The 26,957-nt window shown below is 41.5% G+C and overlaps 1 protein-coding gene across 3 annotated transcripts in view; it reads left to right on the top strand.

Moving 5' to 3' along the window:
• Positions 1 to 26,957, top strand: part of LOC146499372 (ankyrin repeat- and BTB/POZ domain-containing protein 3-A) — a 265,463-nt gene that overhangs the window by 144,358 nt on the left and 94,148 nt on the right. For all 3 annotated transcript variants that reach the window (XM_085138905.1, XM_085138903.1, XM_085138904.1), the window contains exon 2: positions 26,260 to 26,409. In XM_085138905.1, the coding sequence (XP_084995031.1) occupies positions 26,260 to 26,409 (150 nt within the window). The remainder of the gene's footprint in view (positions 1 to 26,259; positions 26,410 to 26,957) is intronic.

The raw sequence follows: 26,957 nt of genomic DNA, 5'->3' as shown, positions 1-26,957 counted from the left end.
TGTGTTTATCGAGGCTTTTATGGTGAAAACAGCTACAAGCAATACTCTCAAAGCAGGGAGGTGAAATATGCTAAAATCTGAGAGGGGCTGGAGAATAAGATGATAATTCTTTCTGGGGTTTCTTTTTTTTTTTTACACTTGGATAGTTTCATTCAGTGTTCACATAAAAAACAAATATTACTCAGAGCCGTTTGAGAAATATAGGTGATGACTGTACTTCAGATCAGCTGCAGCCACAGTGGCACCCAAACTGCCTCCAAAACTTCACTAGTTGATTGTACTCTTATAAACACTTAAATCTAAGTGCGTAGTAGTTGAAATGTGAGCTTTTCTAAGCAGTGAGACTGTGCTGCTTTAGTCAGAGTGTGCTGCTTGAGGTACTCGTGACAGAAGGCATACGATGCTGAGTTTGACGGTTTTACCAGAGACATGATTTAAAATAAAAATCACATTGTCATTGCATTGCAGTGAAAGTCCTTCAGGCCAGGAAAAGAGGCTGAGTCCTCAGCAGGAGATCACTGTGAAGCTGAAAGATAAAAACATGACTTCCTGGCCTTCTGCCTTTTTCCTGCACTCACATCTTCCCCTCTTCAATCTCCACACATCAATCACTTTTACATTTGCCCCTTCTCTTCTTTTTTTCTTTTTTGCCTCCTACCATTCATGTCTGCCTCTCGCAGCATCATTCGGCTTCATTGTAGTTCGCCCCCATTGTTCTTTCACACTCTCTTGATCATCTCTGTCGCACTTTCGCTCTTTCATTGCGGGATCAGAGCTCTGCAGCACCGCCGGGATGTGTGAAATCACTGAAGGTCGTTCCCCGAGGCTGAAGCCAGTCACAGTTGTGTAACCTCAGCCACTTCCCAACCTTCCACGACTGGCCGTGACGCCCCGCAGCCCAGCGACCTGCGAGCACACTGCGTGGTCGCATCAGCAACGTCGCCAGGCTTAACATCAAGACCAAGTCATATCGCCCCCAAATATAGAGCTGCCAGTCCAAATCTTTTGACTTGAATCACAGCTATTATCTCTGTTCAAAGTGGATTTCAGTGCCTTCCTTTAAAAAAAAAAAAATATATATATATATATATATATATATATATATATATATATATAACTAGAAGAAAAATGGGCTGATGCTCCTCATTGAAAAACACTTTTTTTTGCTTCCATGTGGCTCAAAGTGACCATGTGTGGCAGAGATGATGAGGCTGGTCATCAGTGGTTCATTATTACAAACATTATTATCTGGAACAGCTTTCAGGAGTTTGCAGCTTTTCTATTTTCTTCTTTTCTTTTGAATATATAAAAAAAATAAATGACTCTGAATCCCATTTACCAGCAGCCCTGTTCACAAAACACCGACATAATTCAAGCAGGAATTACACTTGACACCGTTACCAGTTCTTTATTTAAAATGTGTCAGCTCGTGTGTTTTATAGTTTTCATTTCAAAAAGACACAAAACTAATAAAATTCTCATTCTTCTCGTTCTGGATTTTTGCTCCTTATTCCTTTCAAAAGCAATTTGAAAATGCTAAATATTCATTGTTTGAATCTGCTGTTTGCAAACAGAAACCTATACCCACTGTTCTTACATCCAAATCGTTCATGTTGTTGCTCACTGCGATGATGCCTTTGCTGGGAAATTACCCACCCACAGATGTGTTTTCAGTACTTTGACTGGTTAAACCTCTTTGTTACTGTAGGAGGGGCGATGCTGTTCCATTATATAATGTCAACAAGCTTTGTGAGTAAATAACAATGAGTAATAGTGTAAATTCTCCCACGTTAATCAGCGCTGCTGAACTAACAGGAAAATGAGGAAGCAACATCACCATCAGTACATACAGAAGCTTCTTGCTGTCTGTAAGTCTACAAGTTATAAGACTGAAGCCGGTGGAGAAGCTCGTTAAACATTATTTTTAGTGACCAGCAGGGGGCATAAAGGGGGCTGTATAGATGTCCTATGGAATTTATTTTTATATTTTCATCCACCAAATTGAACAATGAGATCAATTTTCTGTTGGGAAGGCCACTAACTCTTATTTTGAAAGCTTAGCTGCTGCTGTCCTGGTGCCCATGGTTCTTTCCGTCTTGTTTTTCTCTTCAGGTCACTGTTGTTTTGGTCCTCTGTGTCATTCAGCTGTCTCAAGTCTTTCATCCTTCGATCAAAGGAACTTCAACTTCACTGCTGTAGACCCCACACATAGATGTGAACACACACGCATGCACGCCTCGTTTCACTCCTGCCACAGTTACAGCAAAATCGTATCCTGTCCACTCGACTGTCCACCACGTAAATACGGACAGAAGTAACGGGCCTTCTACTCAATATACCCACAGGAGCACTTCAGCCATGGAAACCAATACCATGAAGCTCCAAGTGCACAGTTTTTGTACTGATGTTAATGCCAGAGGAGGTTTGGAGCTCTGCAGTTACTGAGTCAGCAGAGTGTTGGTGACTTTTACCCACTATGCATCTCTGCACTTGGTAACCACAGCCAGTTCTGTAATTTTTAAATGCTTCCTCTTTGCAATACAACTTACAGTTGATCGTGGAATATCCAGGAAGGCAGACATTTCACAATCTGACTTGTTACAACGTTGGGTCTTGTTGTTCAAGGATGATGATGATGATGATGGGTACAGTTATGGATGATGGTGGACTTTGTAAAAAAAAAAAAAAAAAGAAATCTGATAACCTAACTTTAAGTGTTTGTGAATGAAACCACAGGGTATTTCAGGGAGGAGGGAAAACCTTCCTTTTCTTCTGCTCCTCTCAGCCACTGTGGCCGATTGCATTCATTTTTTTCCTTTCACTTTTTTTTAACAGTAATTGACAAGCTGACTATATATATAGGAGCCCGGTGGTGTTGTGAGACACCTTTAGAAATCGAATTTATTTTCCGCACTGCTACAAACCAATTACAAAACCAGCATTTTGAATAAAATCATTTAAATCCAAGTCCACATATTCAATGTTCTGGAGCTCGAATGCCTTTAAGCAGCTCAGTTTGTTTACATGATAAATATAATAATCGTTCTCTAAAGTGAAGGTCTGTATCATACAGCTTTTAAAATTACGAACAAATTCAAAGCAGCAAATGTGTGAAATTAGGAGTTTATGGGCACTGTAGTCGTTTAGACCTCAACGATTATTTAGAGGGATTTTTAAAAGGGACATTTAACTTTCCTACTAAGCTCTTTGTTATCATAATAACAAGAAAAATAAGTTTTCAGCCTGAATTTATGTCACTTTATTCAATAAATTGTGCATTTTGTGTTCTGTGTATATCCATCCATCAATTTTCCTAACAGTTTATCTAATAAGAGTTGGAGGGGGTGCAGTCTGAAGCCTTTACCATGGCTCCCAGGGCTTTTTGCAGTTATATTAAATGGTGTCTTCTTGATTTAAGCATGTATGAGACGTTACTAAACTATAAATAGAGGTTTGTAAAAATGAGGGCCTGAACAGATGCTGTGGAAAGAGGTTAAATCACTTTTCCTGGTTGTTTAAAACAAACCCCATCTGCTGAGGAAACATTGTAGTGTAGCTGAAAAGTGTGAGAAAACATTTTACATGGTATTTATGTTTTTGTTGATTTATTTTTACACCTTTTCGGTTCAAGAAAGCCCTCATATGTGCAGCATGTTTGCATGATGAAATAATTACAATACGCTCATTCATGCTTTGGATTTGTTCTTTTACAACTTTAGAAATTAAAAGTGGAAACAAATGTGAGTTTCATCCCAGACCTGTATTTGGGAGCAGGACTAACCAACATCTTCTTTTCCAGCAGTTTCAAATACTGACTCTGAGTCAGGTGGAACTGGCATCCTTTGCTACGGTACTAAAAATGGCTCTGTGATATAGTAGTTAGCACATTTTCCTTAAATGTGAAAGATCCTCGGTTCTTTTAGAGGGAGACACAAAACTCAAGGAATCAGCCAAAAGTGCTTTTCGTAGCATACCATGGTCTGCATTTCCAGGTTTACCAAACATGAGACCATTTTTAATTTCCTGTACTCAGAAATAGGCCTGAAAATCAGGTGCGTCAAAATCAAAGCCCATACACCATCACAAATTTGTCTTATGATCAAATATCAGTTAAGATTCATAATCACTTTTGGCCTGGTTAGTTTTATCTGTCTGTGCAGCAACACGCTAAACTTAAACACTCCACTCCCGCTTCAGGCTAACAAGCTAGCTAGCACAGAAGGGCACAAAAGGAGAGCAGTTGATCCTGATGGCAGAGCACTGCAGGTGTAGGCTCGTGAGACAAATTTTGCTTCATAACTTGTGTTGTCATTTATTTTAATATGTAAACACCAGGAAAGACAGAGAGAGGGCATCAGTAAGCCAGTGACCTGAAGAGAGGCAGCTATTAGCGTAAAATACGTTTCTCTTTTAAAAATTTTCCTATCATCTGCAGCCAGTTTCATTGCTGGACTACATGGAACAGGTAAATTACACGATCAAAGAGCTTTTACCTATTTTACTGAATATAAGAAAAAAAGTCAAATCAACACTTGGCTTGTTTGGGGATTTTGCTGAACATGATATGTCAGTATGTATATTTTTTTTAATGTCTGGCAGTTGATGTGATTCTCATTTCCCAGTGTGACCCTTAGACAAACTGAATTTGACACCACTGGTTTAGGCGCCAAAAGTACTTCATTAGATTTAGACAGGGGGAAAAATGAATGGTTTGTATTAAAATACGCCCCCTTCATATCATAAATCATCCACAATGACAGTCGAGGTACCGCGGGGTCAGACACCTTAAACGTATCAGCGAGACGCCAGCAGCTTTGACAGCGTGGTGGCATTTGATGTCCTGATGAGAACAGGCTGCAACAACTGATGCTTTCTTATAGATTCAGTGAAAGTCAAAGATTATAATTTTTTGAAGTCCCTTGAAAGCCTCTCTACTCTTTTGCTGTGTTGTAGGGTCATCCATGTAGCCAGTGGCGGTCCTAGCCTGTTTGGCGCCCTGGGCGAACACTCCCTCTGGCGCCCCCCCCCCCCCCCCCCCCCCCACACACACACACACACACACAGACAAAACATATTAAGGATTGTACATAAAACTGTTGTACACACACACACATATGAAGAGAGAGACCGTATGCATTGTATGCAAACGGCTACCAAACAGCCATCATAATTCATCACACAATGAGAACAGGACAAATCAACAACTGACAATTAATATTAAAATCTGTAACATAATGTATTGTTTGGAGTTTAGTCTGTTACTGTTGCTATTTTTACCATTTCTTCTTGAAGCAACTGTAACCCACATCATTTCCTTAGGGATTAATAAAGTATTCTGATTCTGATTGTTTCAGGATGACCTGCCATTATCCAATCACACATCTGCTTACCTGCATCTTTTGCTCGTTTCTCCTCCTCTTCTTTTCTCTTTTTTCTAAACTGAGCACCTGATGGCTTTGAGCTTTTCTTGTCCATCTTGGTTTTAATGTTGCACTCCAGTATGAACACAAATCCCCCAACCCGAGGATCACCACAACATGACCTAACACACCTACACCTTAGTTCACAGATTCACTTTGTCTAGGGTGCATTTCTGGGATTTCACACAACCCAGGATTCAAATCATGAAGAGATAATGGGCTTGGATTTACATCATTATAAATGAAATGCGCTCTATTTGGAAGCAGCAGGCCCCTCCCCTTTCGACAAGTTGTGTGTGAAACTTTAAATTATAAATTTTAAATTGTTATTGATCCCTTTACCCCGAGTCCTAAAGTGTATATTTATTTTCTTACTCTTCTTATATTTATTGTTTGTTTACTTGCACTGCTGTAACTGGTCGTCTCGTCGTCTCGTCTCTCTATATACTGGACTGTATGTAGCGGAGATGACAATAAAGTTTACTTTGACTTCAGCAGCGAGCAGGCGCACCGAGGGCTCTCGCGCTCACTTTTCGTGTACAGAATTTCGAAAAAAGACATCGGTGCAAATTTTAAGTCTGTATCATGATGTCTGGTGTTTTCGTGTTTGTTGATTTGTTTTTATTTTGTGAGTTGGTTATTAGATGCTGCTCCAGCCGGTCAGAGAATCCCCCGCCGCCCCGCCCTCTCCTCTCTGTGCAGCAAGCAGCAGGCGCACCTCGCAAACGGAGGGCGTCCTTACTCCCAGCAAATGGGCGATAGAAAACCGATCGGTGCCTATGACATTCCCAATATGCGCTGGCATGACGTCGGGGCAGCATGAGTACGAGCATTTTTTATTTTATTTTTTTTTTGCCGATGCTCGTGATGCCGCCCCCACCACGATGCCGCCCCGGGCAACTGCCCGTATCGCCCGTATCTAAAACCGCTACATGATGTACCAGCCCTTTTAGAATCAGAAGAGGTGTAAGATCCTGCTGAAGGGTGCTTTCATACAGCCACAAGGGTGGATCACCCGAGCTTTCTGTTTGGGAATGAGCTGGGCCAGCCAGAGGCCGGTCTAACTGATTCTGCTGCCTGACAGCGCCTGTTGCTGCTCTCAGTAGAGTGGCATTTTAGAAGAATTATGCGATCAATAATGCTGCGATTTGAGTTTTGTTTGGATTACACTGACTGATGCAGTGTCAGAACATCCAGCTGAATACAGAGAACAGATCAGGTGTCGTACGGTTGCAGCATCCTAATGCATAGTCGTTACCCTTCCCACAGGGCACGGGATCCAAATGTCAACATCGCCCTTGCCAAATTAGAGGCGCGTTCTATTTAGATACACATGTCGGCGTGGGAGGGGCCGAGAGGATGGATGTGGCAGTTTTTACACCTGGTACTGTGAAATATCCAAGCTTGGGGTGATTCCCTGAAGAAAATACCCAGAGGAAAGAATATTCTCCACACTATTAAAAAGGTGTCACTTGCTGCTGTGAAGCTGACCATTAAATCAGTTTATGTGTTATGCTACGCACCGTCTAGATGTAACGTGTCTCTTTTGGGACCGGCAGCAGGTAAAATAGAGAACACGTAACTTCATTAAATCAACAGTAAAACAGTGTCTCATAATCTAGCAAATAAAACCCTCTGAAAACAACTAGAAAACTTTTCTGAAAATGCTGCTTGGACATAGCAATGCAACAAAATGGGTTTTTGTTTGTTTGTTTGTTTTTGTTTACTCTATGGTATCATCTAACAGGAGCATTGTGATGTATTTAAACCGGAAATGCAGCTGTTGTGTCTTTACATGGATTTGGATTCAAATTCTTGTCTCTGATCGAAGAGAACCACAGAAGGTTTCAGGGTCACACGCTGTGTTAAAATATCCTGACAGTCAAACAGTGGGTAGCTGCTGGTATATTCACTGAGGTGTGATGTTATTTGTCCATATCTGGCTGTATGTGTAGCATAAAAGATGGATGTAGCCACTGTGAGGTCATCTATTGGTTTTTGTTGCTGCCATGTTAGTTTTATGAAAACTCCAATATTAAGGTGGATGAATTTTTACTACTCAGAGTTGATATGAGGGGAGAAACACACCACTGACTGTACAATAATATGAAAATAGTAAAATAATCCTACTTTACCTCAGACACAGCTTCATGCTGTTCCAGGTCAGTCGCCTCTCTGAAGTTATTTCTCTGTCTCCTCAGATGTGGTCACAACTAACAAGAGCTCAAACTGCCACTCAGACAGCTCTTGTATTAAACCATGACTTTCTTCCTGATGCTTTCGTCTTTTGAGAAGGAGATGAACCCAGAATCTTAGTTTCTTCCTTTTCTAGTTTGGAAACTTCAGGACCAGCTCATCATCGTTTGATTTTGACTTCGTTTCTTTTGCATTGTGTTTTGATGACAAATTTTTTAGCAAAACGAGAATTGTGTCCTCTGTCTGCTAATGAATGATCGTGCTGAACCCAGTCATGGTGAGCCAGTGTTCTCCTAGTGTCAGTCCCGAGCCTGGATAAACAGGTAGAGCTGCATGAGGAAGGATATCCTGCATAAAATGTTAAATTATCGTGCTGCACAGCCTGTAAAAAAACATCCTGAACCTGAGAAAACTGGCAACATGCAGCAAGAAGGAAGACATCACATTGGTTTGACCACCAAATTACCAAAATGAAACCACAAAAATCAGAAACTCATAACTGCTTCATGTAATTGCTAAGATAACTACCTCAAAAAGCCATTATTGCTTCAACTGGCCCAATCACCCTGCTGATCGCAATTGAGTGATTTTCACAGTGATTTAGATACATTTAAAACACTTTCTGTCCAGTATGTGCTCGAGATATCTGCTCGTTCTTTGTTTGTCTGACTAATATCTGAAAGTACAGACACATTTGGGTCTAATCAGAACTATTTCGGCACATAACAGCTCAGTGTTGCTGGACCACAAGTGATGAGCGGAGCTTGTCGTGTTGTGTGGATCAGATGTGGCTCAAATGTCACAACACACCTGACATCCGGCACATACTGTATGAGGTAGACCTCAGGCTGACCTCAGAAGCACATAACCTCAGACGTCACAGAGGAATAACCTTAGGGCAGAGACAATAAATACACAGCTGGTGAAGGGGCTCAGGGAGAACAGGTAGAAACACAGCAGGAACAAATCAGGGAGAACAAGACACAGGAAGTTAAACTAAACATGACGAACACAAGGCAAGAGACCAGACACATCAGACAGAAACAATTGAGCAGGGAACAAGGGTAGTTTAACATAGAGGAGAACCAGATTGGGGTACCTGGGAAGACAAAAAACAAATGCAGACCCGATAGGGAAACAAAGGAACACAGGTAGGAACAAATCAGGAATGGTGAGACAGAAGGATTAAACTAGATATGATAACCAAAACGGGGAATAGATGAGGGCCTAAAAACTAGAACAGAACCCAGAAAAGTAAAACTAAGGCCTAAAATTAGAAAACTGAACACAGAGAGAAAACTAAAGGGAACTAGAACGAGGGGACTGAACGCTGAGGAATATGGGACAAAACACGGAGATGGGATTGACCCAACACGGAAACATTAGGAAGACAAGAAATACAAAATAAAGTAAAACCCAAAACAGAGCTAGATTTAAAACAAAACCTTAGAATATCAAAAAATCCTGAACAAAATTTAAAACCTCTTCGTCACATATTGGAACTGTTACTTCACAACCATACCCGCCACATGCTTTATTACCACAAAGTCAGCTTTACAGAGCAGTACTGTTGGATAAATCTGTCCTTTGATCATCCCTTTTCTCGCTGACTTTTAACTTTGAACTTTTGTTTGTGAGTGAAACAACTACACAAGCGAGTAAATATTTGCGGGTTTGCTCGATCCTTTTAATACCGACCCTCACTGACATCACAGTGCCTCTCCTCGTCCTCCCCGCTCTTCGCACGCAGGCTGATATTTGTATTGCATCTAATTGCATTAGGTTGCCTCCTTGTCTCTTCGCCATCAGTGATTGGGATGAGTCAGGCAGCTCCACTGAGAACACTGACTGAACCTTGCTCTGCATCTCAGAGGAATACAGAGCGCCCATTCTGAATAAGTAATATCTGCACAATGCAAACAACATACTGAGCGACAGACCCCGGTGTCATTCGAGCCTGTTGGCTGATCTAAATCATGCCCATATATGGCCTGGTGTTCTAGATGATGCTTGTAAATATAGTAAGGCATCTGGCACGGCACCTGCAATCCATCTGGCTTGGCATGATAAAGGTGCCGCAAGCGATGAAGGATTAGAGTCCTCATGATGTCGATGACTCGGGAGCAACAACGCAAAACAACCCAACACGCCACATTCATGATGTTTGGTGTTTTTTTGCAGAGGTGTAAATTATGATAAGGAACATATGGATACATCACATGGCATACTACAGCTTACGCTTGCTCTAGTTCACTCCAATTAAATCTGCCTCTCATGCTCTCGTTCCTTATTTGCTGTCGATTTCGGCACGACACCAGAAAGTCGTTTGGAAGGCCATCTGGTGCAGCACCTTTCGCCCTGCAAAAATATGTATCCTGTTATTGGTAATTGCTGCCCTCGTTTACAGTATGCAGCAGTACTGTAGAGGCAAATGAGTGAAAGTTCAGACATCATCAACACTTGATGCCATATGTTTGTCGCTTTTAGGAAGTTAATCGTATCTACAGCAGGTTTCAGCAGCAGAAAGTGGAAATATGTACAGCATTTTTTTTGACAGACACAGCATCCCCCGTTGGTTTGCAGAACATTCAAGCTATGGTCATGTTGGTTTTTCAGCCCTAAAGTGAGATTATTTGGACAAGAGGGTAGTATGCTTGATCAGCAAGGTGCATCCGCTGCACAGCTATAGATACAGGCTAATTAGTGCTAGGATAAATATAAAAAATGAATCCATGTATGCTCTTCTCCAAAATATAGGGGTTTGAACTAGTGCTGGAGTGTCACAGGTGATAATTCAAATCTAAGAGGATTAATTATGCATAACTTTAAGCCTAAAGCAATTTAAACGGGTGAGATATATAAGATTCAGACTGTTATGAAGTGCAAAATGAGCTAACAGACCAAAATGTGTCATGTAACAGGCTGTAAACACATTTAAGACTGCTACAAAGTTAGGTGTTTTAAAATAGGAGTATACGACTCGCTTTTGGAGCCAGCCTCTATTGGCCTTTAGAGGAACTGCACCTCAACTTTCAGCAGCACTTTAGTGTTGTGTATTTCACACATAATGATGGTTATTTTCACTGAACCGCTCCAATTAAATGAGCATCTGTGCTTATAATGGGGCATTCTTACATTTTTGTGGCTTTTCGTGAGCAATAGATCTGACTACTTCATCCACCGCTGGTCGCAGCTCAGCTTTTCTACCTGCTCACAATTTATACAGAATAAAGTCAGTGCTCAGTTCTTCCTATCAAAGCTATTCTCTGTGATTGCCGCTGAAATGCAGGCGAGGCCACAAAAGGTGAAACGAGGCAGAGAGCCATTTGGTTTCACATATGAAAGGTGACTTTCTAGACGCTCTGTGGCATTTACATTATATTATACTTCTTCTCCACCACATTTCAGAGGGAAACAAAACGTTTTCCTCTACATTTATACGACAGCCTTCATTATGAGTCCTTTTTTTGTACACAGTATATAAAGTAGTTAAAATTAGTGCCACCTTGACAAGTCAGTTAGCCAGCTCCTTATGTAGAATATTAAAGTAAGACGTTTTACTTCTGTAATTCCAACTATTCTCAGCCATTTTTCAAGGTGTTGACTTTCTGCTTGTATTATTTTGTTTGATTACCAGACCAGCGATGGCTGAGTTGGTGACACCTGAGTGCAGCCAATATCTCATGATTTAGCTTTTTTTGTCTAAACGTTGATTTTTTTTTTTTGTTGTTGTTGTTTGTGGGTCCTTTCTTCCATCTTTAGACAAACTTCCATTGCCATTTCTCAGATTGTGCATCCTCAATTTCTTTCGGCACCTTCTTTTGTCCACAGGTCTGAACAGAGGAGACAAGAAAGAGACGCAAGGGGAGCAAAGTAAGGCACGTTTGTGCCTTATAGTCTCTGCAAACTGCTAGCCTCAGATTCTTGAGAGCTTGTGTGGTCTTCTGCTGCTGTAGCTCATCTGCTTCAAGGCTTTATGTGGCATTCAGAGATGGTCTTCTGCATACCTTGATGTTATTTAGTGTTCATTAGTTACTCCTATGAGCTTGAAGCACTTTGGAACTTTTCTCTGTAAATCTGTAATTCTCTGAAAATCCCAGTTGCCCATCTCACTCCAAGAACCATCCCATAAGCTCAACGTCACTTAAATCACCTCTATTCCCCATCCTGTCTGTTTTGAGCTTCAGCAGGTCATCTTGACCACATCTACATGTCTAAATGTACTGACCTGGTGCCACATGACTGGCTGATTAGATATTTGCAAAAACACTTCCTCTCTTGGACGCCTACCAGGCGAGAACCTTGTTTCTATTTTCTGAGCTAAGCGGTTTCTGTCATACTTCAGATCTGCTTCCAGAACAAAACGACTGTGTTAGTGAAGAAGTTAGTGAAGATGAACTCTGCTTATAGAGCTTACTACTCTTGGAAAAGTCTAGAACACATTCTAATGGTCGTCAGATCACATCTTTATGATGATGTATATATGAGGGTACATGGGGAAACAGTTAATGAGCACTTTAGCAGTTGTACCTTATGAAGTGACTGTATATAGGACAGTTGAAAATGACAAGGATGCAGCTGTGCATCCTCAATCATTGCTCTTCCAGCAAGCTGTCCTTCAGATGCGTTTTAGGAATTCAGATACTTTTTCTTCTCTGTTCTGATCTCTATCACAATAAGGTTGACTTCTGGGTCACGAGCAGAAGGATGGGGAAGACGAGGAAACTGACTTTTGTAATATAGCTTTACGCTTGACTATCAAAGTTAGCATGTTTGCTTTAAAAGTAATTAATAAAAGCCTTTGCTGTGATTTGCAGCTCTGGTTGCGATGCAAACCTGAGCACCGCACCATCAGTTTGAGGCTGATTTTACACGTAGTATCAGAAACTTAAAGAAAGTTTACTAATTGAGAGACACATAAATTTAGCCGAGGACTGCAGAGGCACATCTCAGAATATGCAAATCTGTCTATAAACATGCAGAAAGGGTCTGTGGAGGTAAAGTTGAATGAAAAGCAGCCAGTTTGAAACAGATGAGCGCACGCTGCAGAGTTCCAAGTCGAGACATCTGTATGTGTTTTCATATCGGATGTGCTTGTTTGCTGTGATGTATTTATGAGGATGTGAAGGCCCATGTTGTTGGCAGACATTACACGGAGGGGGGAGATTTCACTGGAAACAAGTGTGATGGAAAACAGTGCATCATTTGACCGCTAATGAATAGATAGATGAGACGAGACGCTGATTCAACCACTGATAGGTTACACTTATAGAGACACATGGAAATGGTCACTGCAGACTTCCTTTGATTGGTTAAAATCCAGCTTCTAACAATAGTATGGCTTTTGCAATAAAATCTCTGCAAGTGTTCAAATATTGGCCAAGAGTTACACGTGGCATAATTCACTGGACTCCAGTAACTACCAAGAAACCCGCCGACATTTGGTTACAAGTAAAACTAGAGAATTGCGGTGGAACAGCAGGTTAAACCTTTTTGCTGCTTAAATGTTTCCAGTGTATAGGAGAAGATTTATATTCCTCTTTGATCTTCAATGAGCTCTGTTTTATAAGAACTGCAGTGCTTCCATGTCTCCCCTTTAAGGTGCAAGAGTACAAGGGTTTCCATTAAGAGCTGTGAGGAAGATAATAGTCATACTCTCTTGTAGCCTTTGTGTTTTCTGTCTGCAGAAAGCACAGGCACCCAGCACAGAAGCCAGTGAAATAAACACTTTTGAAAGGGCAATAACAGAATATGGCCTCAGCACCAAACTGAAATAATATCCATGATTTAGTGCAGCCTAATCAGTGAATGGTGAAGATCTGTCAAACTGGATTTCCACATATGCAAAGTTTAAAACGTCAATTAAGGCTATGAAAATGTTTCGTTTCAAGCTAATTAAACTTTTTAAATTAAGTTTAAGGATGCTTTATTTAATATTAATTAAACAAAATTAGTACGCTTTCAAGCTTTTTCTTTTTTTGTAGTTAAGGATATGAATTGAGAGGATTTCATTTTCAGCTCGGTATTCCCCTTGCACTGTCTGAAAAAAGCAGTTTTAACTGCTCTCCCTTGAAGGTCACCCATCCTTTTAAACCGACTTTCTGCTGATTGGCTGCCCCTCCTAAACAGCAAGATTGAACAGCAAGTGGGTGGGCCTTATGTGCCAACAGCCAGACCTGTGTGCCTGAGATGACCATCCACTGGCATCATGCAGAGCCAGGAGTAGAAAAAAATGGCTGAGGTTTTGGCTTCTGCTTTTCTGCTAATTTCATAGACTTATTCACTATTTTTAAGTGATCAACAACATAAATCAACACCTGGCAACAGTGGGAAGGAAAATCTTCCTTTTAACAGGAAATAACCTTCGACATAGTCAAGCTAAGGGCGGGGAAAACCGAAGGTTCTTTGCTGTTGAAAGGGAGTTTTTCCCTTTCCATTTTCTCTGTATAGGTTCTTTTACCTTACAATAGAAGTCACCTCTAGGCAACTGTTGTTGTGCGTTGGCACTATATAAAAAAAAACAGAGTTGAATTAAAAATGAAATTGAAAGCGAGGGAAGCGAAACAGGACAAAAGAGACATCGCAGAGGAGAGAGATTGATCAGGCCAGTTAGTGATATCTCCAAATGGCCTGATTGGTCTGCTCTAGCTGCTGAAGCATAGACATAGAACAGATAGATGTTAGATAAGTGAGTAAAGCAGCATTTAAAATGAAATTCACAACTCTCTCCCCAACTCATTTAGATAGGCGCTACAAAATAACTTACACAACTAGCTACCCGTGTGACCAAATGGCGAGGCCTGCTTTCAAGAAGACATTGTATTTAACTCTTCAAACTGCTGAGTTATAAATCTTCACAAGCTGAAACTACATTTGAGATAAGCCATGAAGCCTGTTGCATGAAGGCACAAAAGGACTGCACGCAATCTGTTTTTTTGTGCACTTTCCTTCATCGTGTGGGCTGGGTCATGGATCTGTGGGTGACATTTGCAGATAGGCAGTTAGCTCAGCCATTTAATCATTTTGACCATTTTACTGCTAATTTGGTCTTAGTCCCAAGTCATTTATTCATTATTGATTAGAGATTAAATGTCTCTGTTGCGTAGCTGTTGGAGCACTCAGTCATCCCCCCTCTGATGAAATGCTTGTTACGTCTGTGTATTTGACTCAGGGGCTTCTGAGTTTTCTTCTGTATGTGTGCTCACCTTACAGTAAAGCAAAGTAAGCAGGAGACAAAAAAACACTCAGCCAATCGCTGAGGCGAATGGCAGCAGCTGCCTGTTGCCATGGTAACTACCTGTTAATATTCCAGCAGAGTTTTCTCTCTGACAAGGGGAGAGCGCCACTTTCTCGCTAAGGAAAAATCGATTGGACATTCCTGCAGAAAAAAATAAGCAGGCTGCGTCAGGTGGCCGCCGCTGCAATACCTGCACGTCTGGATGTTTCGCAGCTTCGACGACCTCACCGACCTTGACTTGCACCTCAGAGCAGCAGAGGCATCCGGCATGTCACAATTAGTTCTCTCAAATGTGGTTTTTCTTTGGCGTTCTCCTGAGGAGGCTCTTGAAAAGTTGGACATTATGGAACTGAGCAATCTTTGCTCCTGAGGGTTAAAACCGTTCAGGCGGGATTTGCTGTCTGTCATATAAAAGGAAGGCATTGATCACAAATCCCATTATGCCCTGGGATTGATCTCAAGCGGCCCAGACTATTGCATTTCTTCACTAAAAAGACCTTTTGTTTAACATGTGTATGTAATTAACGGCTGTATAATGAGCCATTAATTACATACACAGGAAGGCACTGGCTCATGTTGACTGTTAGTCGATGTTTCTGTTCCTTAATTATGAATATTTTCTGATTTCTGTCTTTTGCGCAGGGTCATTCTTGTTTGGACGGATAATCAGTTCTGAAGATGTCACCCTGGTGTTTAGGAAATTTTTATCGTGCAGCATTTAGAAGCAGAAAGTGGAACGATTATTAGCAATCAACTTTCTCTGCAGCACATGTGCAGTTTTAAATGATTCAAAATAGAAGAAAAGAGGCACACAAGGCTGGCGTAGAGTTTAATGTTATATAATAATGTTTTGGGGGATTTTTTTTTGCCAAAACTGAGTAAAGTCAGCAGCAGAACTGCAGGAAGCCGTGAGGCATTGCCTGTGGCTTGGTGAGAAGACATAACAAGGATAACAAGACTTCTTTTTTTTTTTTTTTTGAGTAATGCACAAACATAGAATGTTTTTCCCCCCTTCATGTTACAGCGAACAAGTGTCTGGTGCAGAAAAATAGATCCAATTTAAAATGTCAAGGTGTGCTATTAAAGCTGCAGTGTTTTTCTCAGAGCTCTGTGCAAAACACTTTGTATTGTCACCTGTGAAAATGCTGTGACACGTTTCTGAAGTTGGAATGAAAATCTCCGGGGTGCATTTTGGACTTCAGATTTTATCCCTCTGTGGATGTAGTGGATCTGGACGATTCTTCAGATTTCTGTCGGGGTTATTTGGTCCCTGTGAATCAGATTGTTGCACGCCCCTTTCAGCAGAAGGCTCACATGTGTCCCTGTTAGATGAACTAGTATAAAAACAATGTGACCATTGCTGGAACTTTCCTTTCAGGAAGCCACGAATGAGTGATTTTATTCCTTTGTTCCCAGAAGACAAGTGGAAAAAATGTTAGCTTGCACACTATACTGACAAAAAAAAAGAAAAGACAAACCTGTCAGGTCATGCTTCCATTCACCTCCATCAAGGTTCAGTACACATGATCTAAGGCTTAGGAACCTTCCTAGAGAGAATTGAGACTCAGTGTCTCCTGCAATGTGCTGCTTTCACGGTGAGCTCACTGCCGTCTGCAGACTGTAGCTTCATATTTAATCCACAAACATGAGAGATATTGATTCTTTCATCTTGCCTTCTAGCAACATGCTTTGCTAAAAGTCACGCTTTTCCCTTATGGCGCGATATTCAAGCTACCATGCATGCATTATTGAGGGACAAATCTTTTGTCTTTGCTGCACTTTTTGAGCTCTTGAGGCTTGTTGACATAGTAACCACTCACAGGGCTGCTTTAGTTTTCCTGCTAATTGCTAAAAAAACAGGCAGTCTAATCGGTCAGTATCACTCTCAAACTTCCTCTCCTTCTGTAGGGAGCCGTCCACTCTACAGGGCTCACAGAGTGGCCAATCAGGTGGGATGCATACCACGAGAGCTCAAACACAAGGCCAAATTTCTGCTCGCCTCCCCCACATTTCTTGTCTAACTTTTCCATCGAATGTAGTAAAGCTATAAAGGACATGATTATTGGTACAGTAACAAAAGCTCTGTGATCTACATTATAGTCCTATTGGGTCAACGCTATGCAGTGTCTGTGCAAGCTTTGGTTGTGTGTAGATAGATAGTCCATGTTGACACTAAAAGGGGTCTCAAAACATCAGCTATTATTTTCATTGTTAATTTTTAATTAGCTTTTTTTCTTAATCTTTCTGCATTCAAATATAATGAAGAGGAAGTCTTGGTCAGGATATTCGTCAGCTACACTAGAAGTCCTAAAATATAGCCTGTTTCCCCATGAGGCAGCATACTATCCGGTGGGTGCCCAGATGTCCTGTCTAATAACTAAACTGCTTTTTCTGAAAGCAGTTAATACTCAGGTCCAACCCAGCACCACGTACAATAACAATACAGCAGCTTTCTGCATTTTGGCTCAGTGTTCCTTCAAGTGTCAACCTTCGAATTTTGTACTGGTCAGCAGCAGGAAGTCAGGTCAACACAATATGAACAACGAGTTTTCAAAAAGGTTTCATTTGTTAAAGGTAAGTTTCCATCTCTGTAAAGGAACAAGCAGACACAGGACATACAGTACGGTGTCGTTTTTCGAAAGGTACCCAAAAACAGACAAAAATGATACAAGAATTACACAAAAAAGTAAAGAACATTAAGCAAGTGAGCCTGTAATAGGTTACCTGAACTGGATACTACTGAAAAATACTGCTAAACAAAACAAACTGACCAGACCAAAAAAGTTATTAATAATTTTACAAAAAAAAAATTGGTATCATAAATTTAGGGCCAGCATTGTCAAGACCAATACCAATACTAGTACTTTCAACCTATAAAGGGAGCTTAGGTAGGGGAGAGCAGTGTGTCAGGATTTATGAGATGAATCATCATCAATTTGCAAATTTGAACTCTTGTCCAATCCCAGTATCAGCGGTATTGATACCAGCGATATTTGGGTCGATCCAGCCATCTCTACTCGGCATCCTCTTTTATCAGTTCAGTTAAGGGCTGAAATAGCAGACAAGCAACTCAAAAATAATCATTTAGATAATTAGTTACAATAATCATTTACTAACTAATCATTTTGAGTAGGGATGGGTATCGTTTAGGTTTTATCCGATACCGGTGCCAAACTGGTACTTTTGAAACGGTGCCGGTGCTTAAACGGTGCTCAAACCGGTGCTTAAAGAATGGAAAACACAAAATTGGTCCAAAAACCTCTCATGTTCAGCTGGGTTTTTTTTTGTAAAAAGATAACAATGTTAGCCTTTTCTGCAGCTATAGGGCATATATGATATCACTCTTGGCTGGAAGCAGTGCTTAAACAATGGAAAAAACAAACTTTGTCCAAAAACCTCTCATGTTTAACTGTTTTCCACTTTTTCTTTGGTCATTTTAGCCTTTTTGGCCAGGGTGAAGGGAGTATCTGCCATCAAACAAGAAGACAGCTGCATGTAACTACGACAGTGTTTGCTAGTTCACCTTACATGCGTTAATGTAATAACGTGGTTAGCCTACTCAACGTAAATTGCACACGAACAACATGAAGCTACTCACGCAGAGAAGAACGGCTGCAGCTGCCATCATCATCCGTCACCACCGCAGTAGATGCGCTCGGTGTGAGGTCTCGCAGCAAGCTATCAAATACGGCGCATTTTTCTGCTTTAAAAAAAAACGCTATGCGTCGCCAGGTGTTTCATCGGATTTGAGGTGTTACCTCCTTTGACAGTATCACAGTATCACCTTAAAGCACTTGTTGCAGGCTGGTGAGTTTGCATATTTTGCTGTGAAGTACAGCCAGACTTTTGACTGCTTCGTCTTGGGCATTTTTAATCTGTAGCTCTGCTCTAAAAGTACGTACGTACCTGGGCCCGCCTACTATCCTCGGAAACGTAAAATGATTGGCTAGAATTCAAAGTGTATGACATCTCAGAAAAAAAAAGCACCGAAATGAAGCACCGAAATGTGCGCTGCTTTTCGGTCTGGTTACTACCGTTTATGTCAGAACCGGTGCCATCATGGCACCGGATACCGGTACCCATCCCTAATTTTGAGTGCTACTTAAGCAAGTTGACTTGAATCTGATAACCATGTGGCAGAATAAGACCTCCATGTCTGATGTTTGTGAGTGTAAAAGTCCATGCATGGTGGTGGTTGTGGAAATGAATATCACATTCCCACTGAGGAAGATGGGTTTAGATACTGTTTCCTGCTATGTGAAGTGACTCTGCCATCACACAAAATTTGAACATGATATCTTCACAACTGTGGATGCTAGAATGCTAACAGGCAGACAAACAAACAAAACCGATAATGCAAACATTTCAAAATGTATACTCTTGTTCAAGTGCTGTAAATGTTTGTACTCTGAGGCTTTCTGGGTCAAATTCGATCCATATCTGTTGAGGTGGACTTTAGATCCACCGGTGCGGGTCGAGGAAAATAATCATTTTCATGGTATATTGAAGCTGTACGTGCCGTGTCTGTGAACACTGGTGACTGAACTCTAAGTTCAAAGTGTCTGAGTCTGTGTTTCCACCACATTTGCCCGGCTTCCCATAGAGACAGACACCTGCTGGTCTTTGAAGGATCATGGGTGGAAACAAGAAGGTTCCTGAGGACGTTTCTGTATGGAGCTTGAATGTTTGACTAACTCTTTAGGGTTGGTCACTTCCTCCCACAGTCCGAAGTATACATTCGTTTAATTTTCTTATTTTTTTGTTTCTCTTTGTAGTGCTGTGGAAGTCATAAAAGTGTAGCTTGACAGATGTTTTGACTTGATTACACACATTTTTTGTGTGTGTGTGTGTAATCACATAATATGATACCCCCATATACCAGTATCATTCACTAAGTGTTGCCAGTAGAAACAAAGGCAGAAGAATTTTAATCATAGTTTTAAGTTTGACCTTATTTGACCTTGAAGAAGAGGTCATAGGTCCAAAGTACCATGATTTTTAGAATCCCCATAGATCATTCTCTACATGTCTATATGTTCTCAATAAAATCATGGTATTAAGAAACTCAGTCTTAAAAGCTATATATAGTGTTAGTGCTACTTTGACCTTCAGATAAGTCTATTGACCTTTAAGGAGAGGTCAGACGTCACATGTGAGATGATATTTTAAAAAACAACACGTGCCACACAAGAATTATAGTTTCTAAGTAATATGCATCCATGCAAATGCTATAAAAACACTGATAACTATAAATATTAGTTAGTATAGTAGTAAAAGTAATATTAGTTAAAGCAGAATAATAACAATTGTGCAGAATCTTTATTAATTGCTTTGTTCTAGACAATACCTTTATTTTTTTTTGCTTGTTATTGAAGCCTGTTTCTCGGGTGATTCATTGCCACACTGTCAGCTGTGGTATGTGTTGTAAGCTCAATATTCTCTATATTATTTATGAGAACTTATTTTATTTATGAGGAGCAGTGGTATTTTCACGGGAATGACTGAGGGGATTTCGGTGCACCACATGGAGCTTTAAACTAGTCCCGTCGCCGTGACCCAGCCTCCTTTTCATCAGCTCATCGGGCACGTGAAGAGAGCAGAGAGTAGGCAATGCAGGTTGTATCTGTTTATGTGGCATTAGACTGTTTCTAAAGTATATATATGTATATATATATATATATATATATATATAACAAAAAAAAACACCCAGCACGCCCCTGCGGGCGGTTTATCCTTCAAGCTCGGGTCCTCTACCAGAGGCCTGGGAGCTTGAGGGTCCTGCGCAGTATCTTAGCTGTTCCCAGGACTGCGCTCTTCTGGACAGAGATCTCCGATGTTATTCCCGGGATCTGCTGGAGCCACTCGCCTAGCTTGGGAGTCACCGCACCTAGTGCTCCGATTACCACGGGGACCACCGTTACCTTCACCCTCCACATCCTCTCGAGCTCTTCTCTGAGCCCTTGGTATTTCTCCAGCTTCTCGTGTTCCTTCTTCCTGATATTGCTGTCATTCGGAACCGCTACATCGATCACTACGGCCGTCTTCTTCTGTTTGTCTACCACCACTATGTCTGGTTGGTTAGCCACCACCATTTTGTCCGTCTGTATCTGGAAGTCCCACAGGATCTTAGCTCGGTCATTCTCCACCACCCTTGGGGGCATTTCCCATTTTGACCTCGGGACTTCCAGGTTATACTCGGCACAGATGTTCCTGTACACTATGCCGGCCACTTGGTTATGGCGTTCCATGTATGCCTTGCCTGCTAGCATCTTGCACCCTGCTGTTATGTGCTGGATTGTCTCTGGGGCATCTTTACACAGCCTGCACCTGGGGTCTTGCCTGGTGTGATAGACCCCAGCCTCTATGGATCTTGTACTCAGAGCTTGTTCTTGTGCTGCCATGATTAATGCCTCTGTGCTGTCTTTCAGTCCAGCTTTGTCCAGCCACTGGTAGGATTTCTGGATATCAGCCACCTCCTCTATCTGCCGGTGGTACATACCGTGCAGGGGCCTGTCCTTCCATGATGGTTCCTCGTCTCCCTCCTCTTTCTTGGGTTTCTGCTGCCTGAGGTATTCACTGAGCACGCTGTCAGTTGGGGCCATCTTCGTGATGTATTCTTGGATGTTCGTTGTCTCATCCTGGACTGTGGTGCTGACACTCACCAGTCCCCGGCCCCCTTCCTCCCGCTTAGCGTACAGCCTCAGGGTGCTGGACTTGGGGTGAAACCCTCCATGCATGGTAAGGAGCTTTCTTGTCTTTATGTCAGTGGCTTCTATCTCCTCCTTTGGCCAGCCTATTACCCCAGCAGGGTACCTGATCACGGGCAGGGCGTACGTGTTGATGGCCCGGATCTTGTTCTTACCGTTCAACTGACTCCTCAGGACTTGCCTGACCCTCTGCAGGTACTTGGTGGTTGCAGCTTTCCTAGCGGCCTCTTCATGGTTCCCATTCGCCTGCGGGATCCCCAGGTACTTGTAACTGTCCTCTATGTCTGCAATGTTGCCTTCTGGTAGTTCAATCCCTTCAGTTCTGACTACCTTCCCTCTCTTTGTTACCATCCGACTACACTTCTCCAGTCCGAACGACATTCCAATGTCATTGCTGTATAGCCTGGTAGTGTGGATCAGTGAATCGATGTCTCGTTCACTCTTGGCATACAGCTTGATGTCATCCATGTACAGGAGGTGGCTGACAACTGCTCCATTCCGTAGTCGGTATCCGTAGCCAGTCTTGTTAATGATCTCACTGAGGGGGTTCAGGCCTATACATATGTATGTATATACATACATATATATACATACATATATATATAAAAAATTGCCTCAGAGGTCACAGAACAACGTGGTTGATGTGACACGGAAATGTTGCTTGTCATTTTTTAATCACAAACTTGTGTCAGCGTTCCCTCTTCCCTTCATCCTTTTCCTCGCCTCCGAGGGGCCAGGCTGCCTTCTTTCTCACCTCTGATGTTTATTACACAAACATCACCCAGGATCAAATATTCCTACTTTTTTTTCCTATCTGGAGAAGCCAAGTGTTAGTGAGAGATAACATGTAGAGTGAGTGGGAGGTGGGGAAAGAGAGAGCTGCAGACTTGTTTATATGTCTTGATCTGACGGGATGAATAATTCAGCAAAGGACTCCCTGGCACCCCGGTGATATTATTAAAAGAATAGTTTGGGCAGTGGTGGGGGTGAAGTGAAAATGAAGATGGGAAGCCTTGATTACAGAGGGCACTGTGAATTATTCAAACCTATACCTCCACCTAAAAACACACACAAGTGCAAAATCTGCAGCACAGGAAGCCATGAATGTCAATATGTTTTTTAGTGATTAGAGGACTTTCGAGAGATTTCCCTGCTTCAATCTGGGACAGGAGCGGGACAGGCAGCTTCTCTTTTCCGAGAAGCCTGAGGAATCCCTGCTTTTCTGTAGTTTTTATTCCACTTTTATTCAACTGATATGTTGTTTACTCTGCAGTTTCACAGACCTTTATAAAAGCCGTCCCTCTTGATCCATGTCTTCTGCTTATTTGTTAGTTTCAGTCTAGAGATACAAATTCAGTCATGTGTTTATCATCTTCATGGAGCAGACTTTAAGCTGCTTTAGTCAGTGGTTTTACATTCCCAATTGGTGATTCATTGTATGTAAAAGTTGTTTTAGTGGCACGTCCATCTGTGCAGTTCCTTGAGGCTCCATGAAATCTCTTACCCTCTTTTATCTGATATTTGAGATTGAATTTGAGATCAACATTATAGTGCAACCCTGTTTTCAACAAAACTGAAATGCACGGAAAATGTAGATTAAAACAGAATTCAATGATGTGCAAATGGTAAAAGGACAGAATATTACTTGAAATGAAGCACCGCGCGGCAGCATCATCCAGAAAGCTGGAACAGGAGCATGTTTACCACTGTGTTGCATCACCTCTTATTAAAAAAAAACTTTACAAGTTTAGAAAGTGAGGAGAACAATTGCTGTACTTTTGAAAGTAAAATGTTTTACTTCAAGCTTTTTGTCTCATAATGCACCCATGGGTGAAGGGTATGGACTGCAGACTGAGTGCACAGACTGCTTTATTACAGAGCTTTGCTCTTGTTGTAATAGGTGATTAAGGTTTAGCATTAGCTTGCTTAAATCAGCAGGATCTTACCTAAGCAAGATGCCTTCAGGAATGTGAAAGTTAACCATAACATGTGCACTTAAACGCTGTATGCTGTCATAACGTCATGGATGCTGTCTTTTCTGGTGTGCACTTACAATAAGCTAGATGCTAATCTTGTCTTTTTCTTTATATGGCAGCGTTTTAACTGAAGTTCACTGGACACTTTTATAGGTTGATCTCCAGCCTTGACCATGCTGGAGCACCTATTGCCATCAGAACGGCCTTGATTCTTTGTGACGTTGGAAACATTCTTCAGAGATTTTGCTCCATATTTATACAGTTATTCCAGATTTTTCAGCTACACATCCATGATGCAATTCTTCCATTTGACCACATCCCAAAGATGGACTGTTGGGTTGAGATCTGGTGACTGCCGAAAGCAGTGAACCAGTAGAAAAACTCAGGTCTGAAATACTCAATTCAAAATCTTCCCCACTCTGATGTTTGGTGTTAACTTCAACAGGTTGCCTTAACTCAGTGGTCCCCAACCCCCGGGCCTCGGACCGGTACCGGTCCGTGAGTCGTTTGGTACCGGGCCGTGAGAGTTGAGGCTCAGGTGTGAAATGTATGGTTTTCAGGGTTTTTATCGGTTTTCAGCGTTATTTTGTTATCGTTTTTATCGTTTACTCGGTTTTCCTTGGTCTTTTCACGCGTGTTATGAATAAATTTTCTTTTTTTCGGTACCGGTACTAGTTTTATTTTGTTGTATTTATCCGCGACACCTTAAAGGCCGGTCCATGAAAATATTGTAGGGCATAAACCAGTCCGTGGCGCAAAAAAGGTTGGGGACTGCTGCCTTAACTGTGTCTACATGCCTAAATGCACTGAGTTGCTGTCATGTGATTGGCTGTTTAGACATTTGTGTTAACAAGCAGTTGAAGGGGTGCACATAGAAGGTCCAATTTTCTACTTCTTCAGTAATTGTTTCGGTCGTTCCAAACAAGAAACAGCACCGGTCGCACATCTCGCCCCAACTCTCACCAATTATAAATCATTTCCATGAGCTCTGTAATAAACACACATTAGTTAACAAGTCTACAGCAACTTAAAATATAAAATCTCATGTTTAATTTTATGCCAAAGGTAATTTTATGCCAAATGTTGACACTACATTAGGATTCACTATACAAAAGAGTGACTTGGCTGTGTTATGAACTACCCAACCACATCTGAGGGAAAAAGTGTGTGGCCAAACTAACAGGCAGGGTGAAGTCTGCTTTCAGAGCTCCTCTGGTGGCACCCCTCTGTCTCAGTAATCTCTTTGCATGAAATTTGTGGCTTTTCCCAAAGTCATGAATTTTACAAATGAGGTCCACCCTTTCAGGCAGCTGTTCCTCTGAAGGTATTCACAGTGGTATACACAACAAATAAATGACTGTTAGGGTGACAGTTGTGGATAAAATACAATTATGAATGCTTCAAAGAGGAGTGAGTTAAATATCTGCACTCATAGAAAATGATCTCAAACACTTAAAACTGTAAACACCATATGTACTAACAAACCATTTTAAAGAGCTTTAAAATGAGCTAAGTGTGAAGCAGCTGCTAACTACACCTCACCATATAGCCAGCTTTCAGCAAATCATTCATTTTAGAGGAATCTTTCATTTCTTTGGAATATAGAAATTCTTTATTGCTGCAGATCCGGCCACGCTTTTTTGTTTTAACATTGAGGATTTCCATTCGAGACACACCCTAATACCAGCTGCTCCATCAATACTGCTCAGTGGTTAAAACAGCAATGGAAAAAGCTATTAGGAAAAAAATCATGTAGACCTCCCCGGAAAGGCTGTGGGAAGAAAAAGGAGCAGGACTGGGACTGGGGAATACTGGAATTCTTGGGTTGGACACTGTGGGAAGAGGCGATGGTGGGAGGAATCTTAGTCTGGAGAGGTCTTTTCTGTACTGGGAAAACTAAAGAAAGCTCGTGAACCTGGTGCACTGTGTCCACTGTGTGAGGGTTTTTTTCTCTTAGCTGCCGGCATCAAACATAGACAAATTGTCCACATTCCTCCATGTTGTAATTACTGTTCGTTGAAAAATGGCATATCCCACTGTGCTGTGTCATGAGGATTAGCACCCGGCGTGGTGTTGCTTTCCATTCTACTGTAGCAGAAAACTCAATATCCAATCTGTCAGAAGCCATTCTTTGCAGCTACACAATGCCTGGCTGCAATAACAGCTCCTAAATGGATTAATTCTTGCTAGCGAGCGTAATCTGTTGCCATTTGGTTTCAGCAGAAAAAAAAAAAGAAACACACCTGAGATTATGACAAGGTGATTTAGATGTAAATACGTGAAGAAACAAATGTGGCTAACAGACGATTCACTTCAATTAGAGTTTGAAGGTTGAGGTAAAAACAAGAAAGCTTTGTGAGCTGTGAGGTTTTCAATGCAAATAAGAAGAATCATCACGTACAGTATGCTATTAACCCATGACTCTGTCCCCATGTTTAATCATTTAGACAAATGTTTGCTCTCTGGCTGCAACATGAAAGCGGTTTTAATCGCACAGCTTCCCAGTTCTGTGCAGAATATTTATCTCAAAGTGCTGATTTGCATTTCTGCTGCTTCTCTTGTCTTTCTGTAGAGTTTGCATTCCCCTGTTACTTCTTGTCTGTGATAAATCTGGCATCAGCAGAAAGCTGATGGGAAAATTACCAGAAGAAGAAGAAGATGTATGAGTTGTTGTTTTGCAGGGTTTTTTTTAAATTTTCCTTTGTTTTCTGTGCCGTCTCCAGGTGTGCTGAGCCTCCCGGAGAGTCTGAACCTGCACAGGGACCAGCAACGCTCGGGGAGGGGCAGTGAAGGTCACGGGTACACCCAAGCCGAGCTCCGGACCCTGGAGCAGTCGCTGCTCGCGACCCGAGTGGGAAGCATTGCGGAGCTGAGTGAGTGTGGTATTTTTTATACTTTTTATACACAGAACAAACAGTGAGAGCACACTCAGCAGAGTTCTAACCAGGTGGGAAAGAAGGTTTCACTAGTCTGGCATTATGAAAATCTCAGAATTTTACTTACACCTAAAAGTCTGCTCACAAGACAATTGAAATGCATCTACAGTTCCAGAACAAATTAGGACTGATGAGGGTCTTTTAGATACTGCGCTGTCAGGCGAAATAAATATTTTCATTAGAAAAGTTATTTTTTAAATGTGTGACTTTATAATTCTCTCGTGTTATTTTGGAGGAATTTTGGCACACTATTCTTTACACTGCCTCAGTTCATTGAGGTCTGCAGGCATTCATCATGCAGCTTTCTTAATGTCTCTCCACAGCATTTAAGTCAGGTTGAGGTCTGAGGTCAAAGTGTTGCAGTGGCCCAGTTAGATTATGTTCTTTTGCAGCCATTCTATTGTAGATTTGTTTCTTTGTTTGGGATCATTGCCCCGTTGCATGACCCAATTTCGGCAAAGCTTTAGCTGTCAAACAGATGGCCT

This window comes from Neolamprologus multifasciatus, chromosome 17 (genome assembly GCF_963576455.1).
Source record: "Neolamprologus multifasciatus chromosome 17, fNeoMul1.2, whole genome shotgun sequence".
Classification (NCBI taxonomy): Eukaryota; Metazoa; Chordata; class Actinopteri; order Cichliformes; family Cichlidae; genus Neolamprologus; species Neolamprologus multifasciatus.
The sequence above is the reverse complement of the archived record's forward strand: the minus strand, read 5'-3'. Positions and strand labels throughout refer to the sequence as shown.